The sequence below is a fragment of the Scaptodrosophila lebanonensis genome, unplaced genomic scaffold (genome assembly GCF_003285725.1).
Source record: "Scaptodrosophila lebanonensis strain 11010-0011.00,11010-0021.00 unplaced genomic scaffold, SlebRS2 tig00000072-arrow-pilon, whole genome shotgun sequence".
In the NCBI taxonomy this organism is placed as follows: Eukaryota; Metazoa; Arthropoda; class Insecta; order Diptera; family Drosophilidae; genus Scaptodrosophila; species Scaptodrosophila lebanonensis.
The window spans coordinates 903,936-922,861 of NW_022060558.1; the positions used below are offsets into that span (position 1 = coordinate 903,936).

Sequence of the window (18,926 nt, forward strand, 5' to 3'; positions counted from 1 at the left end):
ACAGTTGAACTGACGGAACAACCTTTGCGACCGAATTATAAGTTCGATTCCAAAAACAAAAAACCACGAAAATATTGCAACTGGCAAGACACTCCTCCTGCATCTGAAAAACTAGATCAGTAGAAAAGGGGCGCACTTATTTATGTGGATTATGCGGTCGCTTCGTTACTGAGACCATACCTACAATAAATCGTAGACCTTATTTAAATCTGCGTGCACTTTGTTCGGGTTACCACAACCACCGTTGAGTTAATCTTATCGACTACCGGTTCCAATTCGATAAGCTAAATAATCACTTCAGTAGCTGGCTGATCGGTCAGATCTCTTAATCCTAAAATGGCTGCACAAAGCAAATTGCTGGATGGCGCCCTTAGGTGTAGCTGCCATGCCTACGAGCATCCCTGGACATCAAGCTGTGTCAATGCCGCAGCTGGCATGATACTCTCATGTGTTCCCAGTGCTCTGCGCACCTATGCAACAGTTTATTTGGTAATTAGCAGATAATTTGTATTCCTTATTCTAATTCCATTCTTCACACAGCTGGCATTAATCGCACGCTTGCGCCTGCCATCTGTTCAAGATCTCAGACGCACGGTCCACAGCATTCTACAGTCTATGGCCTTCCTCGTAACGACTGCCTACGGCTTCAGTCTGTCCGTGTGCTGGTTGCGCAAGTTGCTGGGTCGTTTCTACTTCGGCACAGTTGCCTTTCTACCCACCTTTCTGACCAGCATTGCGGCCATCATCATTGAGCGACCAGCCCGCCGCATTCCCCTCGCTCTCTATGTGGCCAATGTGGGTAGCGAAACGCTCTGGAATATGCTGGAATCAAGAGGCCTGGTTCACTCCATACCCAATGGACACGTCATCCTCTTGGGGCTGAGCACTAGTGCGCTTCTTTTTCTGAGTCGCTTGGGTCTACACAAGACTGTGTGCAAGGATGCCACTTTCAAGGCACTGCATATAATTCTAGGCAAGGAGGAGGAAGGTCCACTTAGAACGCCCGCCGTGACCATCACCCAAAGCTCCAGACCTTTGAACTTTGGCACTATTTTGGGATATGTACAGCTGTACGAGCGTGTGCGTAGTGCCAAGCATCCGAGTTGTCCACATAAGCATAGCTGCTCCAGCTATGCCTTGCGTGGCGGACTCAGACCCTTCATTGGTGGTGTCGGCTTACAAGTAGCCCTAAAGCTCCTTCTAAACAGCAAGAAAATATTCAAGCTCCGTATGGAGTGGCGCAAACAAATATTCAACAGGAAATCGCTGAATCTAGGACTGGCTCTAGGCAGCTTCTCACTGCTTTACAAGGTAGGTTTACTCATATTACCATTGATCTCAGGAATCTAAGATCTCTTTTTTGACAGGCAATTTCCTGCGCTCTGCGTCACAGCTTTGGTCACGATAGTGCGGCTTTTGCCATTCCCGCCGGCTTGATCGGCTCCATTGGACTGCTACAGTTCCCCAACACCACCGTTTCTTTATATGTAATGTGGAAAGCTCTGCAACTGCTCTACAATTGGGGCATATCGGAGGGCGTGCTGCCTGAAGTTCCACACTTTACTATTTTCCTGTATGCCTTATTTACTTCCATACTTTTCCATGCTGCCATTCTGGAGCCTCTCTCTCTACGACCCAGCTACTACAAGTTTCTGATGAACGTGTCGGGAAACAGGTGCATGTTCATGTTGACAACTTTAATGATTTTCAATTATCCAATTAATTTCTTTCGCCCCAGAATAAGTCGCTTTGATGTACGTCCGTTTGAGTCCTTTGGCCTGAATAGCCATGCACAGGTGATGGAAACAATAAGGAAACTGAAGATAGACATGACATCGGCAAATCCAATGTTTCCATTAACAACATAGAATTGACGAATTTAATAATTGTGGTTGTGGTATTTAGAGCGAATGTACTGATAGAATAAAGTTAATTTTTCCCTTTCAAGATTTGTCATTCATTTATTCAATCGAATGGCCAGATTTAACAAAAAGTAAAATAAAGTCGTCCTTTCACGGACATAGGAGAATCTGGATACCAACTTTGGTTATTCTAGCTTTTATAGTTTATGAGATCCTTGCGTTCATCCAGACAGACGGACAGACGGACGGACGGACATGTCTAGATCGATCTCTCGCCATGCTGATTCAGAATATATATACTTTATGGGCTCGAAGATGCTTCCTTCTGCATGTTACATACTTTGCACAAACCTAATATACCCTTTTTACTGTTTAAGGAGAAAAAAATGGCAAAAATAATTTTCTACGTATACCCCAACTGGCTATCAATTCAAGCAAAACTGCCACCTATTCTATGCTAAATCATACTTCGCGTAAAATAATTTAAGTTGAGGTTAGGCAGGAAAGTCTATTCCAAACGCACACTATTTTTATACCCACTACTCAAAAAGTAAAAGGGTATAATAGTTTGGTGCACATTTAAATTAAAAAGAATTTCATTTTACATAATAAAAATATTAAATTTATTTATTTTTCTGAAAAATGCTTTAAACTATAATGATCTCGGTCGGACAAAAAAGGACAGACAGAAATCGGTCAAAATATTACAAATTGCCAACAATTGTTTAATGCTTTCACTGCCGCGTGAAATAAAAATAATATTGAAAAACAATTGATGATTTAAAAAAGAAGTATCCAGCTTTCAGAGGCCACAATTGTAAACAACATAGTGTTCGAAATACTGCGCTAAGATCAACCAACTTAAATAAACAACTTTTTTGTTTCAACACAAACTATTAAGTAACGATATCCCACATATTGGACAAAGGCTCTTTACTTTGTTTTAAAAAATAATGTTCTTTCACGATTGATACATTTTCCAATTCGCTATTTCAACAACCAATAGAGGACTGAAATAACGCATTTCATAAGTGCACTTATTTATTGAGGGTTTGGTTTTTCTATTAGGATTATATTTAATCGTTCATTGACAATGTAAAATGTGGTTGAAGGATTAGCAATGTTGTCGACTGACTGCTTGTGCAATATTGTGAAATTCAACCGCGAATCAAAGCTATATTTCTGATTTTGTGGCCCACAATGTTAAAAAAAACTTGCTTTAAATTTGTATTATTGTAATTCCAATGTTAGCAACTAAAACCAAATTTAAAAATTAGGTTAAAACCATATTAATGCACATTCTAGTTGCAATTTCTCATCACACACCACAGCTCTTTTCAACAAACATTCAGAGGCATTTACGGAAAAGCAAAGCGGTTCCGAAATATCAGCCCAACACTCTTTTACACTTTGAAGGCTTACATATGGAAATACACAATTATGTAAGAGAAAAAATTAAAATTAAATGTCTGTGTCGCGGCCCAAAGCGGCCAAAAAGGCTTTTTATGTGCGCCCGGCTTTGGCGCCCGCAAAGTAGGGCCTCCAACATCAATCACATAGTCAACGATGCGCCATTTTGCAAACAAGCAAAGCTCAGTCGCTTCAGTCGCAGGACCGGCCCCCACCATCCTTGCAGCTGGTCAACAGGAAAGTGGCAACTCGAGACGCGCGCTCTGCGCTACTCAATTATTTACATTTATATGTCATATAAATTTATAGCTTGCCATAACTCAGACGACGCGCCAGAAAGTGCAGCGGTAGCTTCCTTGCTCCCCTCGACTTTCTCAACTCGGCTCCGGCAAGCGTTAAAAATTTACTTCAAATACCCAAGGCCTTCTAGCGAGTCGTCTTGTTTTGGCCAAAGAGCTCATCTCAGCTCGGGCTTAACAAATGAATTATTGTTCCAGGCCAAATTTAATGCGCCACTTAGTTATGTGCCGGAGCTTTTATATAATAATATGTGCCCAGCGAAGTGACTCGCTGGCTGGTTGCTGCCACTGCTAAGTGGGCCAATCATGAGGCAACAGCAGCAACAAAAACAACAACCTAGGGACAACAACAAGGACAACTTGGCGTCGATGGCACTTGGTCTTTTGTTTGCCCCACGCTTGTTGTTTGGCTGATTTTCATTTTAAATTGAGTTGAAAAATAATGAAAATGCAAATTTGTCGGCTGCTGCTGTTTCTGATTCTGCTTCAGCTTCTGCTCCCGAGATGTCCGGCAAGTCAGCAGCTGTTTGGTATTTTCTCCGCCTGCTGCAAGTGCCTTTTGCTAACTTGAGACAATTTGCAAGCGATCAGATACAGTGGCCGAGAAAGCCTGCTCTTATCAACAAAAGCAAAAACAAAACCAAAACCCAACCTGCATTTAATAAAGGAACGTAATGTAACACTAAAGCTTTCACGATTAGCTGGGGCCCATAAAACATTAATTTTTTCTTATGTTTATATTTATATTTTTTGTATTTTACATTGATATTTGGATGTAGAGTCAAGCCCAAATGACAACTTTGAAGTAATGACATAATTAACATAGATTAATCGCTGATTTTTAATAATTTACAAGTGTGTTTGTCTCGCTCCTATTTTCAAGTCTTAAAATTGTACAAGTATATTCTGTAAAGCTGTATTTTCATTATATTTTCAAAAACAATATTATTTAGTATTTAAAATAGTTAATTACATTTTAGACTTCCGCTCTGGACTCAAAATAGTTTGAAAACGATACGATACAAATCAAAATAAACCACTAAAAAATATAAAGTAAATGATATCATAAAGCCACTAATGAGAATATACTTATTACCTTTACGATTTATACTGAACTTAGCATGTATGTATACCAATCTTGTTACGGATTTAAAATAGTTCCCAATAACTTAGTAAAATAATAACATTATTAAGGTAAACAACGGATGATAAATTTGAATATTAATAATGTGTCGATAAAGCTTAAAAAGCATTTAAAAATTTTAAAAATAATAAAACGTATTTTGAAATTATAGAAAAAAAGCAAACGTTTGCATTTGTAATATGTCAGCACTGCTTAATAAATATTTTATTTTAAATCCGAACTTAATCGAACTTTTAGTGAATTTGGTAATAATTTTCGGTTTATAAAATACTTCATTTAAGAAATGTTTGAAGAGTTTAAATTTCTTGGCTATCATTGAAGGGGACTTAAAATAAAAACAACTCTTCATTGATTAATGAATTACATTGTGGAACTGACTTTATTTCTTATAACATTAAATTATCTTAATAATTTAATTTAATTTAATGATTTGGCCTTTATTTAGGTACGAGAAATTGTGCAATATTTTGAAAATATTTAAGGGACATTTAATTCCCAGTGAGATGTCGTAAATTACATGACACTAGTGTTTGGGTACAACTTATTCACATATTTTCAGTCAATATTTGCCGACTTTCTAATTTTGAGATGAGTTTCTAATCAATTTAAAAGACATGCGAAATAAAAATCGCCAATAAATGAAATTAAATCGATCTTGCTTCACTTTCCTTGATTGTTCATCAACTTTTTATTTACTTTAAATTTAATAATGATCATTTATGATTGCAGATCTGTCCCGCCGACTTTCTTCCGTTTGAACCACTGTGCTCTGTAAAAAAGCGTAGCATACTTTTATGCACTGCAGCTTCTTACCATTTATGTATGAATTTATATGCACGTCCGTTCATTTTATGCCACAAAGTTTTTAAAAACACAACACAACTATACAAATATATTCCGTTGCATATACGTGTATGTATGTGTGTACCAGTATAATAATAACCGAGTCAACGGAATAGAAAATACAAATGAAGGCAGTGACAAATCTCATTAATCACAGCGCAGATTTTATTTTCAATGGATGGATGGTTGGTTGTGGTGTTGGCGACTGTGACAGTGACTGTGGCTCAGAATGTTGCTGCATTCTATGCTGGATTATCAGCTTAGTGGCTGCAAGCTGTTGTTGTTTTTGTCTTTGTTTGCACTTTCCACCTCCAAGTGTTGTTCTTGCTGTCGCTTATATAGTAAGGGAAAAAAATGCATATAAATTGTATATTATAAATTTTCTTATTTTAACTGCTGTTCTGCTTGCCACTCACTTAGCAGCGCAGTTACTTGTTCATATACTCGCAGTTGCCTATTTTCTTTGGCCCAGTAACGCTGCTTGCGGCTGCTGTTATTGTTTTCCAAGTCGTAACTTCATTTAAGTCAAATGCAACAGTGTCTCCCTCTCTCCCTCACTCTCTCTTCTCCCTTGTTGGCTCTAAGCTGCAATGTTGCACATTGTAAACAAGAAAATTATGCAAATGAATATATTTTCTCCCCTGTTTTTCCGACTCTGCTACTGCTTTCGAAAATGACGAACAATTCTCAAATGCTAACGATGTTGCACCACAAAGTGAATGCAGTAAACAATTAAGAATGAACTGAGGTATTGATTGATATAAAATATTGAATGAAATATGCCAAAAATGTATAAATATGCACCAACAGAATACAATATCCTTCACGTCTCTCGGTAACATGCAGTCTTTATTTAATATTCCGGAATTTAATGTTACAGAACTAAAGGTGGGAAAGTTGTGGCTTTTTCATTTTTATTTTGTGGGAGAAATACCTTCACACACACGTGAAAAACTATTACATGGATCATGCGCTTCGGTCTTTATTCGGGGCCATTACAGCCGACCATGCTAAGTTTTAACAGGCGGAGCAATAGTATGAAGGAGTGTGGACATTTAAAGAGACTAGATAACTTAATTGAATAAAAATCGTTTGTTTTAGATTTAACTGATTAAATAGTATTATCTACACTGATAAAAAACAAACCACGTACATTTAAATATGTTCACCATCGATTTTTTACCGTAGTGTGTTTCAAGTTTAATATTAAAATCTTAAATTTTAAGTGCGACGATATTAAATCAGAAGTGATAATGTGGAAGTAGGTTTGATTCACGCCGGCTGATTGAATAGACTTACTTGACACATACCTAACGATCATATACTATGTCAAGGGGTATTTATGCCACGCAACCACTGAAAACCGACTTGAGAATACTAGTCAATGTCTGTCTCTTTCTACATTTAAAAATATTCGATTTAACTATAAAAAATATTAAAATTTAATATATGTATTTCTAGTATATTACAACTAATTAAAGTTGAGAACAATATTTTACATATACAAGTATACTATTATATTATACATTTAACTATTTGTTATTTAAAGTGAGCGCATATTAAAATTTAATATGGTCCAACACACTTTAATGAGAAAGATATTATTGAATATTATTTACTTGTATATTTAAATCTGTAATTGAATATGGTTTTACTAAGCATTGTGTCGGATGACCATTGAAAGGTGCTTTCGTGTAAAAAGTAACAAGTCGGAAAATGTATTTGGCAATATTATTTAAAAGGACTTCCAAACCCTGCTCATTAATTGTGTAATTATACGTCAGAAACTAAGGTGGAAACAGGGTGGGTTATGTAAATACAAATCTCAGTTTGGTTGTTAGAAAGTTTTGCGTTTTTTATATGTAGTTTCAATAGCTTTATCTATGAGGTCCACATTCTCTAGCCAGTGTAGAAAACATATAGTAAACTATCTGATAGTTATTACGTGCCCAATAATTACCACTGACCAATTCAACGTGTACAATATCTATTCATTCATTGACTTTACCAATTGATGGACTAATATGCAGTATTCTTTCAACAATTGTTAACAAGCTATAAAAATATTTATTTATTAATAATATCTATTTATTCATTGGCTTTGCAAATTAAAAGACTAATATTTATACTTTCGACAAGTGTTTACAAGTTTGCAAATATTTTTTTTTTTTTAATAACAAATTATTTTTGTTTAGAAACTGAACTAAATATTACTAATTCTATTTACAAATTCAGCAACAGTTTAAGACTATATTGTGAAATATTTTTGTTTAGGTAACATACTATATTAAAGTTTCATTTGAGAAATTTTATCATACACAATGATGCATGCATAAACAAATATATTCTGTTCAGTATTTATGTGTAAATCAAATTCAACAAATATTTCAATATTTCAATTTTTAATGGAAGTAACGATGCTAATTTCTAAAAATTGCAGATTCAAGTAAAATGTTTCTGCTATCGGACAGAAAGTGCTCAATCTATAGAGTGGCTCATGAAAAATCTAAAATAAATAAAACTATCAACTCCTTGCTGTTAAAATTTCAAAGTTTCCCACTCCAACTACACAAAACCCCCAGCACCAGCACCATTCTTGTCTATTTTCGTGTACCGAGAATGTATTTTCTTGTTGCAATAAATTTCATTTGATATTTTACGAAGACAGCACAAATGACAAGGTATGTCAACGCAAGATAAGCGTTAAGTTAAACGAAAGTAACTGAAGACAGGGACATAAGAAGCCAAGGAGTGAGGCAGGACTTGCGCTATGTATGTGCGTGTGTGTGTCTGTCTGTCTGTCTGTCTGTGTGTGGGTCTGTGTGTTTGTGTATTTGTGTCAACTGGCAACTGTCCATGGAGAATATGAAAGTTGATATAAATGACATTTTAGCTTGCCGTGTTTTTTTCCTACACTTGCTCTTGCGTTGAGCATTTTTTAATTAAAATTTCTTTTTGCGACTCTTTCTTCTGCACACTGAGATTTTTTCGGTGCGATAGAAAAATTGAAATGAAATACAATAGGAAAATGGCAACGATGACAGAATTGGGTCAGACATGAAATTAAATAAATGCAACTTACTTTCAGCTAAACAAACATGACACAAAATGTTATACAATACTTCCACAGATAAAACTGGCAGGATAAATCAAAACAACAGCAACAAAATGCGCAACATCTTTTCTTGCCACATTGATGATGCCATCTCAACTTGAAATGGTATTGGCTGAGCATTTTACCGGCAGTTCAATGATAATATTAATACATATTTGTTTAAATGTATTTCTCAAACGTAGAATGTAGTGTCCAACGAATCTGGTATACATATCGAATATATGTATGTAATAAAAAAAAAACTAATTTAATAAGTGATATGTGGATATAAAAAAATCATTAGCAAATGTATTTACAATTATTATTCCACATGTCAGTTTTATTTTATTTAACCCTTACACTGAAATAATCGAATGAATTGAAATTATGATCACTGTTGGGGCCAATTCCGTGATTCGTGGGATGCAAGCAAATTAGATGATTTCTGTATTAAATTCTTTTAATTATATAAAGTACAACTGAAAATGCGAACATGTGGGGTCGCATTAAGCTTTAATAAAATGAATAATTTTTTATTTTTTTAAATTTTACTTTACAGTCATTTTTCGACCCCAGAAACAATATTAATGTAAAAATAAAACACAGCGTTTTCTGTACAAAAAAAAAATACAAAATCACAAAGAACCAAAAAACACGTATATTTTTATTTTGCCTTTTCTATTTAATGGAAAAAACCGCACTGAAATTTCAAAAAAAGTCATACGAAGAACTTTGACGAAGAGACACAAACAAGATTCAGCCGTGAGCGACTTTAAGGATTTATTCGATATGCTTCTGATTACAAATCCTTCAAATTAAATTTGTTATGCTGTGCAGAATAGGAATCTTTAAGTCGATCTATGTATGTATTTCAGTCTTTAGGGGTATCTCGGATAACTCATATTTATCATTTCCATACATAATATCACACAGATGCTAATAATGTCAAGGTTAAGCTTTCATATTTAGGTATAAGTATCCAGGTAGATTTATGTAGGGTTGGCAGCTCTTGAACCAGCAGATAATCATCGGACTATCGGGGTGGTCAGTCCAGGGTAGTCTAAGAAAGTATATCGTTTTAGGAGTAAGAGTTTGACTTCGGAAGCGAGCAGACGTTGTGAACAAGTTATGAATAAACTTTAATTTAATTTGATTTAATTTGCACATGAATAAATATTGTACTCAATTGATTAAAACGACGACGTGTGGTGTACTTATTATTGACGGAGTTTCTGGAGCAGATTTTTACTCACTCGTAGGGAACTCACTAAAGATCCCTACAATTTTGGGGGCTCGTCCGGGATAGAACCACAAGTGAATGTGCAAATTATAAATTAACATTAAGAAATTGTACAAATGAAGCATTTAATGTGTGTGTACGTGTATGTATAAGTTGCCAACCACTAAGTTTTGCGCAACATTGTGAAATTATCACGAACGACGCAACGAAGATCAGACGAAAACAGATGCAGAGAATCAGCATTGCTAAACGCAGTAAAGAGGACGTAAAATGACGCCATTCGTTTTCGTCCAAAGTGTAGAACGAAGAAGTAGCTAACGACGAAGAGCTAAAATACGACGAGGCTACAGTACGACGCAAAGACGAAGGTACTGTAGCAAACAGTAGAAGCAGAGCAGAGAGAAATCACAACGACGACGAAAATAGAAGGCAAAGAAGACTTAATCGACGCTATTCGTTTTCGTGCAAGGCGAACGAAAGAATAGCGAACGTTAAGGAAAGGAGAAAACGACGGATCTACAGACCAAGAAAGGCGAAAACCGACATTATTCGTTTTCGTCCGCATTGCGAAAGTAGAGGAAATCAGCAAACAACGAAAGTAAAGAGTAAAGAAGATGTAAACGACGCTATTCGTTTTCGTGCAAGGCGAACGAAAGAATAGCGAACGTTAAGGAAAGGAGAAAACGACGGATCTACAGACCAAGAAAGGCGAAAACCGACATTATTCGTTTTCGCCCGCATTGCGAACATAGAGGAAAGCAACAGACGACGAACAATACCAGTGGCCATTCGCACGGCCACGTGCGGCTTGTATTCCCTGCGAACGACGTAAAGAAGACCAAGAAGAAAAAGCACCATCTGTTTGTGTGTATTCACATATGATGTCTGTATACGCAAGTATTGATCATATAGAAGAAATGCATGGTGTAGCAAATTAAGCAAGCGGACTCAACTTAAACTTTATTTAATGTAAATTTAATTCACAGACTTTAAAATAAGCTAATATTGTAATATGCAACGCGACGAAATTTTAAGCTTAACAGTGGCAGAGTTGAAGGAAAAATTGAAAGAGTTACAGTTGAAGCATTCAGGCGCTAAAGCAGTTTTACAGGAAAGACTATTGTCCTATTTTGGATTCGATCAAGACGAAAACGAGGAATCTATTTATGAAGAAACGATTAACATAACTGGGGACGAACAGACAGAAGACGCTCAAGTTTTAAATCCAGTAAACGAAGCAGCAGTGGATAGTTCGGTAAATATGGCGTTCACATTAAGAGACATCGAAGATTCCCTTTTAGCATTTACTGGCAATGGCTCTCCGGAAGTTGATGATTGGTTGCATGATTTTGAACTTAATGCTTTAACAGTGAATTGGAATGATTTACAAAAGTTTGTTTATGGCAGGACATTAGTAAAAGGTGCAGCGAAATTATTTTTGAGTAGTCAATCCGGTATTAATGATTGGAATTCTCTGAAGGAAGCACTAAAACGTGAATTTAGTGAAAAGTTAACAGCAAAGCAGCTCCATAAGTTATTGGAAAATAGGAAGAAGAGTCATAAGGAAAGCTTAATTGAATATTTCTATAGTATGTGTACTTTGGCAAGTCAATCCCAGTTAGATGAAGAAAGCATTATTGAATATATTATTGAAGGCATTCAAGATACCAAGCAAAACAAGAGCTGCTTATACCAAGCAAACAATTTCAAGGAGTTTCGTGAGCAACTTAAAATTTATGAAAAGATCAGTTCGAATCAAGGAAGTACACTAAAGACAAAATCAAAATTTGAGAATAGTTCGATTCAAATCAAGGACAATAGGCGTTGTTTCAAATGTGGAGGTAACAACCATATTGCAAAGGATTGCAAAGAAAATGCCGTCAAGTGTTTCAATTGCAATCAGCTAGGCCACAAGGCAAATCAATGCGAAGCAAAAGGTCCAAGAATGGAAAGGGAGAAGAAAATGTCGAATGTCCAGCAATTTTCTCAGACCAGTTTCAATCGGGCTTTTAAAAATGTTGCCATCGGTAATATAGAGATCACTGCATTGTTTGATTCTGGCAGCGATATTTGTACGATGAGCGAGAAAGTTTACAGAAAGATTTTCCCAGTTGCATTGAAAAATGATGTAAAAGAATTGATCGGAATAGGAGGCAAGAAAATCTATACATTGGGTTCGTTTAATGTGGTCACTAAGTTGGACGATGCTCCTTTGGAAATGTGTTTTCACATAGTCCGTGACGATGATACGCTGTACGAAGGTGTGATCGGAAGTGATGTTCTCGATTTTGTCAGTGCGAGCATAGGAAAAAAAGGAGTGTTCTTTCATTCGACAAGTGAAGGGTGCCAGGTTATGGAAGGAATCAGTTCATCGGAAAAAGCAATTAGCAGTAGTTTGGCAAAGGGAAGCCGTGACTTAGAGTTCACTCAACATAGTGATACTCAAGGGACCAGGCCTTCAGAATCAGCGAGTTCAATAAATGATTTGGAAAATGCGTTCCGTCAAATACTGTCTACCAATGTTATCGAAGAGTTTTCACGAGGAATAGAGCTGTCGCATTTGAACCGTGATATGAAGTCAAAAATAGGGAGATTGGTAGAAAATTATAGCCCAGTAAAACCAGAAAGAAGCCCTGTCGAAATGAAAATAATATTGTCAGATGAAGTACCAGTCCGTCAAAGACCTAGACGTTTACCTTTCGTGGACAATGAGAAAGTCGATAGGCAGATCAGGGATTGGTTAAAGGAGGGGATAATTCGACATAGTGTGTCCGAATACGCTTCCCCTGTGGTGCTTGTCGCCAAGAAGGATGGCTCAAAAAGACTTTGCTGCGATTATAGAAAACTTAATGAGAAGATAATTCGCGACAATTTTCCAATGGTGTTAATTGATGATGTTTTGCTCAAACTTCAAGAAGGACGTATTTTCACTACATTGGACTTGTCTAATGGTTTCTTTCATGTCCCGGTACATGAGGATTCTCGTAAATATACTTCTTTCGTCACACAAAGTGGACAATATGAATTTAATTACGTACCATTCGGGATTTCTAATTCACCCCCGGTCTTTATGAGGTATATATTTGCTGTTCTAAGACCATTGATAGACGACGGTACATTGATCCTATATATGGACGATATCATTATTCCATCAAAAGATGAGCAAGAAGGACTCAGAAAGTTAGAGAAGGTATTGTGCCTCGCAGAGATTTCAGGATTGCGCATTAAATGGGGAAAATCTCAGGTGTTACAGCGCAAGGTGAATTTTTTGGGCTACATAATAGAAAATTCAACAATAAGACCATCTAAAGAGAAGACTTCGGCAGTTGAAAGCTTTCCAATTCCGAGAGACCGGAAACAAGTTCAACGTTATTTGGGCCTCACATCTTATTTCCGTAGATTTGTTAAGGATTTTGCTGTCGTTGCCAGACCACTGACAAATCTGATGAAGAAGGATGTTTGTTTCAAAATGGGCGAGGAAGAGTTAGCAGCATTCAATCAGTTAAAAGTTTATTTATCCTGTTCCCCTGTTTTAAAACTGTTTGATCAGAAGGGCTATACAGAAGTTCATTGCGATGCAAGTATGTATGGGTATGGTGCCATACTCTTACAAAAGGACTCGGAGGACCAAAGTCTCCACCCGGTAGAATATATGAGTCGTAAGACAACCCCAGCTGAAGAAAAGTATCCTTCATACGAGCTTGAAGTACTCGCTATAGTGCAGGCTCTTAAGAAGTGGAGAGTTTATTTGCTTGGTAGAAAGATAAAGATCGTTACTGACTGTAATGCTTTTGCGTTAACGATGAAGAAGCAAGATGTTCCAGTGAAGGTATCTCGTTGGGCCATATTTCTGCAGGACTTCGATTATGAAATTGAGCATCGTTCAGGGACAAAAATGAAACACGTCGATGCATTGAGTAGAGTGCATTGTTTATTGTTGGCAGATTCACTAAGACACCGAATAAAGCAAGCTCAGCGTCAGGATGAGTGGATAGCAGCAATTTGTAAAGTGTTAGAGTCCGGTACTTACGACGACTTTTATTTGAAGTATGAAATCTTGCACAAGGACCCAGTTAAGGAATTGATTGTAATACCAACCAGGATGGAAAACGAAATCATAATGACAGCTCATCGTCAAGGGCATTTTGGTGTTAAAAGAACTACCGATTTAGTGCAGCGAGAATACTTTATTCCAGAGTTGTTAGGGAAAGTAGATAGGATTGTTAAGTCTTGTGTAGAGTGCATTGTGAGTGACGCGAAATTTGGAAAGAAAGAAGGGTTTTTGAATGTAATCGACAAATCTGATGAGCCTTTGCAAACATATCATATCGACCATATCGGACCGATGGAGTTGACTAGGAAACAATATAACCACGTTTTAGTAGTTGTCGACGCTTTTTCTAAATTTGTTTGGCTTTATCCAACAAAGAGTACAGGCGCCGATGAGGTGGTTGACAAGTTGCAGAAACAGGGCGAAGTATTTGGAAACCCAAAGCGCGTGATCACCGATAGAGGTACCGCATTTACTGCACACGTGTTTGAGGAATATTGTAAGGAACAGAGTATCCAACATTTGCTGATAGCGACAGGAGTGCCGCGTGGTAATGGACAGGTGGAGCGAATTAATAGGGTGGTCACTACTATGTTAACCAAACTTTGCGCAGAGGATCCGAAAGCCTGGTACAAGCATGTAGGTAGGGTACAATCGTTTATAAATTCCACCCCTCCGAGAAGTACTAAGATATCTCCATTTAAGATTCTGACAGGCATACAAATGAGAACCAAGTATGACAGTGATATAGAAAAGCTTGTAGAGGAAGAGTATATTTTGGAGTTGCAGCAGGAGAAAGAAGATATTCGCAAGACAGCTAAAGAGAACATAGCACAAATACAAGATGAAAATCGCAAGTTATTCAACAAGTCCCGAAAGCCAGAAAAAGAGTACCAAGTCAATGATATGGTCGCTATCAAGCGTACCCAATTTGGCGCCGGATTGAAGCTGAAGGGAAAATTCTTGGGTCCTTATGTTGTGACGCGTAAACTAAGACATGGCCGGTACATTGTTGAGAAAGTGGGCGATGGTGAAGGGCCATTAAAGACCAATACGCTGGCAGAGTATATGAAAATGTGGTCTCCATCATTCGGGTCGAATAATGAATCAGGACGGCCGAATGTAGGGTTGGCAGCTCTTGAACCAGCAGATAATCATCGGACTATCGGGGTGGTCAGTCCAGGGTAGTCTAAGAAAGTATATCGTTTTAGGAGTAAGAGTTTGACTTCGGAAGCGAGCAGACGTTGTGAACAAGTTATGAATAAACTTTAATTTAATTTGATTTAATTTGCACATGAATAAATATTGTACTCAATTGATTAAAACGACGACGTGTGGTGTACTTATTATTGACGGAGTTTCTGGAGCAGATTTTTACTCACTCGTAGGGAACTCACTAAAGATCCCTACATTTATGAAAGACTATTAATGTATTTTATTAGCAGCGTTCGTTTTATCGAATAAATCTGAATTTAAAAAATAATATCTCTATTATAGGTGATTATTTTTTCGTCGTAAAGAAGCCTTTCAAATCACATTTTTAACTTTATAACACCAATTAAAAAAAATTATTTGCTTTTCTTGCCGTATAAATCTGCAATTAAAAAAGTAGCCATGTTTTCTACAACTCTGCTAATTAACAATTGACGATATCTCTATTATAGGTGATCTCGCCTTATTTTTTCGTCATAAACAAGCCTTCCAAATCGCTTCATATAACTTTATACTACCAATTCATTATTTACATCGCTTATCAGCTTTATTGTAGAATACTGCTCCAGATTTTGGTGTGACGATAAATTTTAAATAAACAAAGGAGTAATTCGGAAATTATTCTCTTTGTATTTGACAGTGTACTGTGAAAACGTTTACTACACTACTATACGAAGTATCTACACTTTTTATGACAAATTGTTGTTCAATATTTTATAGTGACTTGCTTGTTGTTTCCAAATCATTTGTTAAATTTATAGAACCCAATTGCATGTTGTATTGTAGTTTCCCAAAACCAATGTCAGAAGATTTTAGAAATCCTATAACAACTAGCACTATTATAGTTATAAAGTTGTCTAGCAATGATCTAAGCTTCTCAGCGCAGGCCTCACCATTCCGAGCTACCTCATATCATTAACTCAACACTCCGAATTAACATTCCCTTCCACAAAACCACCACAGCCATTAATCATCATCGAATTGTCAGCATCTATGTCTTGAAATCGTCAGCGTTGACGACTATACCTAAATCTCTATAAGCTTCACCTCATAGGCAGGAAGTCGGCCTAAGTTATATTTTTGGACAAAGAGTTTACGCAGTTTGAGTTGTGAAGTCTTTCAGTCTCTCAATCCATACATACTTTTTAATTCGCATAATTTTTTATACAAACTTAGAAACTAGAAAATTGAAAGAGCACTAAATAGTTAACATTATCAATCACTAAAATTAAATTAAATATGTATATACAGATGAGTCTATTCGATAACAGTTTAAGATTAAAGTATAGGCTGATGCATTATCTCAGAATAGGTGCAAATGGGCTGTGAACTTTTGATTATTCCACTTGAACTTTTTAGGCACGCTCTGACCCCATGGGCGAGCTTTATGAAATGTACATATATAATTAGTTGCTTAGATTTAGTGACGAAATCCGTGGCATGTTGCCTGCCATGCCATAAATAATGCACAGTGATGTGATTAGTCTTATCTCTGCTCTCGAAGCGAACGTGAATTTCTTGCTACCCCCTGGCTTTCCGATTGTACTCGTATAGAATTGCTCGACATCTGACGATGTAAGTGCGTCATTCACATTAATTGCTCAGAACGCAAAGAGCCACGCACTTATTGCACCCAGTGTGCACTCCGCTACCAGAGGCCGTTCCTCACTGTCGGGCAATCGAGGACGCACCAGCGACAAAGGCACGCAGAGCAGCAGAAAGTCGAGCATGGCATTTATAAAGTTGCATTGCACCCAAATAATTGTGACGCACAGGCACATAAAATTATTGAATACTTCGCCCACGGACTTGAACTTGAACATTTTTGAAATCTGTGTTTTCTTGTTGTGCCTCGAACTCGTACAGCTTCGGACTGAATAGCGCGCGCGCCTTTATACGAATGAGACCCCCACTGATAATTTCAGCTTTATTTGAGACGCCATGACCGACCAACAAAGAAAGCACGCGACAAGTGCCTGGCAAACACGCTATTTTGTTTTTATTTCAATTCACTTTTTATTTGCCTTAAGTGAGGTCATTCCCGCAATGTTGATTCGAAAAGAAAAACAAATAGGGCATACGCTAAAACGCTCTAAAAGGCTATTAAATACATAATTAGTTTAATGGCTGAGTTTAAATTATGATAATTAAGGCAACTTGTTAACGATATAATATCATACTCACATTTATATTATATTTATATTTATTTCAATTCCCTTTTTATTTGGGGTCACTCCAGCAAAGTTGATTCGAAAAGAAAAAAATTGGAATGGGCTGAAAAGCTCTAAAGGGCTATAAAATATCGAATTAGTATAATAGCTGAGTTTAGAATTTGGATAATTAAGGGAACTTGTTAAAGAAATAATAACATACTTCTATTTTGTTGCAACAGATTTTCGTCTCTTGAGAGCTAATACGAGTAGCTGTCTCAAAAACAAAAAACAACTCAATCAGTATTGTTTTTTTGGTATTGCGTCACATTTCAATGAGTCAGTATCAATATCAATCTGTTGTGGCAAGATAGTGATTAAGTGTATCAAATATATATATATTAAAAAGTGTACAAAATATATTAAACTGTTAATTGAATAAACAAAAGCAACAATTTAAGCCCAAACATATCAAATATATGATATATAGATATATAAATATAATATATAGTTATAAGCCACAAATCAATCAAAACCGAAACAAAATTTTAAAATAAGGAGCTAAAAAGCACTATTTCCAAACTGGAAAATAATTAAAAATTAAATGAACAAGCAGAAAAATAAATTAAATTATGAATGCCGACAGACTTTAAGCCATAAAGCCGTAATAGCTAGGGATACCAAACCTTATTCTAACTCATACCCACTACAAAATAATTTATACTTTATAATAAAAAGATGTAATAAATATAATAAAATTCTAGATATAATTAAAATCTATATCATTTTTGGTATTATCGGCGTACATATGTATGTAAGATATATAAATAGGTATGTTATTTTTCTCAGTTCACAAGTGTGTATAAAAATTTTGAATTGTTTACACTTCGCAATTGAGAACAGCCACGTATTAAAAATATTTTTATAAACAAAGCCTCTTTAGCCATTATCTCAATTCGTTTATTGTTTTCGTGTTCTCAGAGCACCCCACCGAGATGAATAAGCTTTGGAAGCATGTAGCTTATCAGTGCCCGATAAGTGAAAGGTAATACACATATTCTTACTTATTTATTAAAAGTGTACTCGTACACAATGGAACGTCGTGCATGTTTTAAAAATAGCATCACCAAAAATTGTTGTCGCTATACAAATTCTATATTTACCTTGACATGTTGCCCACGGCCTTGACAACAATTTCTTGGCCCGGCAACAATGCTGCCGCAACATTCTCCACACATTACGTATAAAAGCGCTCAAACATCGCTCGAACCACTAACCATATGTGCCATTGCCGAAACGTTTCTGTTGCCACCGACATTCGGCTCCCAACCGAAGCTTCTGGGAAGCTTACTTCGTTTGTCGCAATCAATCGCGAATTGTGCAAGTCTGTCGGCTTATGTGGCATGCAGCCGTGCCCCAAGTCCCATACCATGCCTCGTTCCCAATTCCGCACCCGATTGTGGCACGGCCATCGCATACATTTCTCACTGTTGCATTCAGTTTTGCAGATGGGGTATTGCTGGTCCTGCTGCTGCCACTGTTGCTCCTGCTTCTTTTATTCCTGTCGCAACACTAACTGGGTTAGTGGTACAAGTTCAGTTCTCGATGCGTTCTCTTGACG

At 36.7% G+C, this 18,926-nt stretch overlaps 2 protein-coding genes across 2 annotated transcripts; one reads left to right on the forward strand and one right to left on the reverse strand.

Moving 5' to 3' along the window:
• The first annotated feature begins 336 nt into the window (after positions 1-336).
• Positions 337-1,868, forward strand: LOC115625388 (transmembrane protein 135-like). The gene is made up of 4 exons (XM_030520426.1): positions 337-489; positions 541-1,311; positions 1,368-1,675; positions 1,739-1,868. Exons 1-4 carry the CDS (start codon positions 337-339, stop codon positions 1,866-1,868), a joined length of 1,362 nt encoding a protein of 453 aa, XP_030376286.1.
• Positions 1,869-16,247: 14,379 nt separating this feature from the next.
• Positions 16,248-17,021, reverse strand: LOC115625488. The gene has a single exon (XM_030520538.1). It carries the CDS (start codon positions 16,976-16,978, stop codon positions 16,757-16,759), a length of 222 nt encoding a protein of 73 aa, XP_030376398.1. The 5' UTR covers positions 16,979-17,021; the 3' UTR covers positions 16,248-16,756.
• Positions 17,022-18,926: the final 1,905 nt, after the last annotated feature.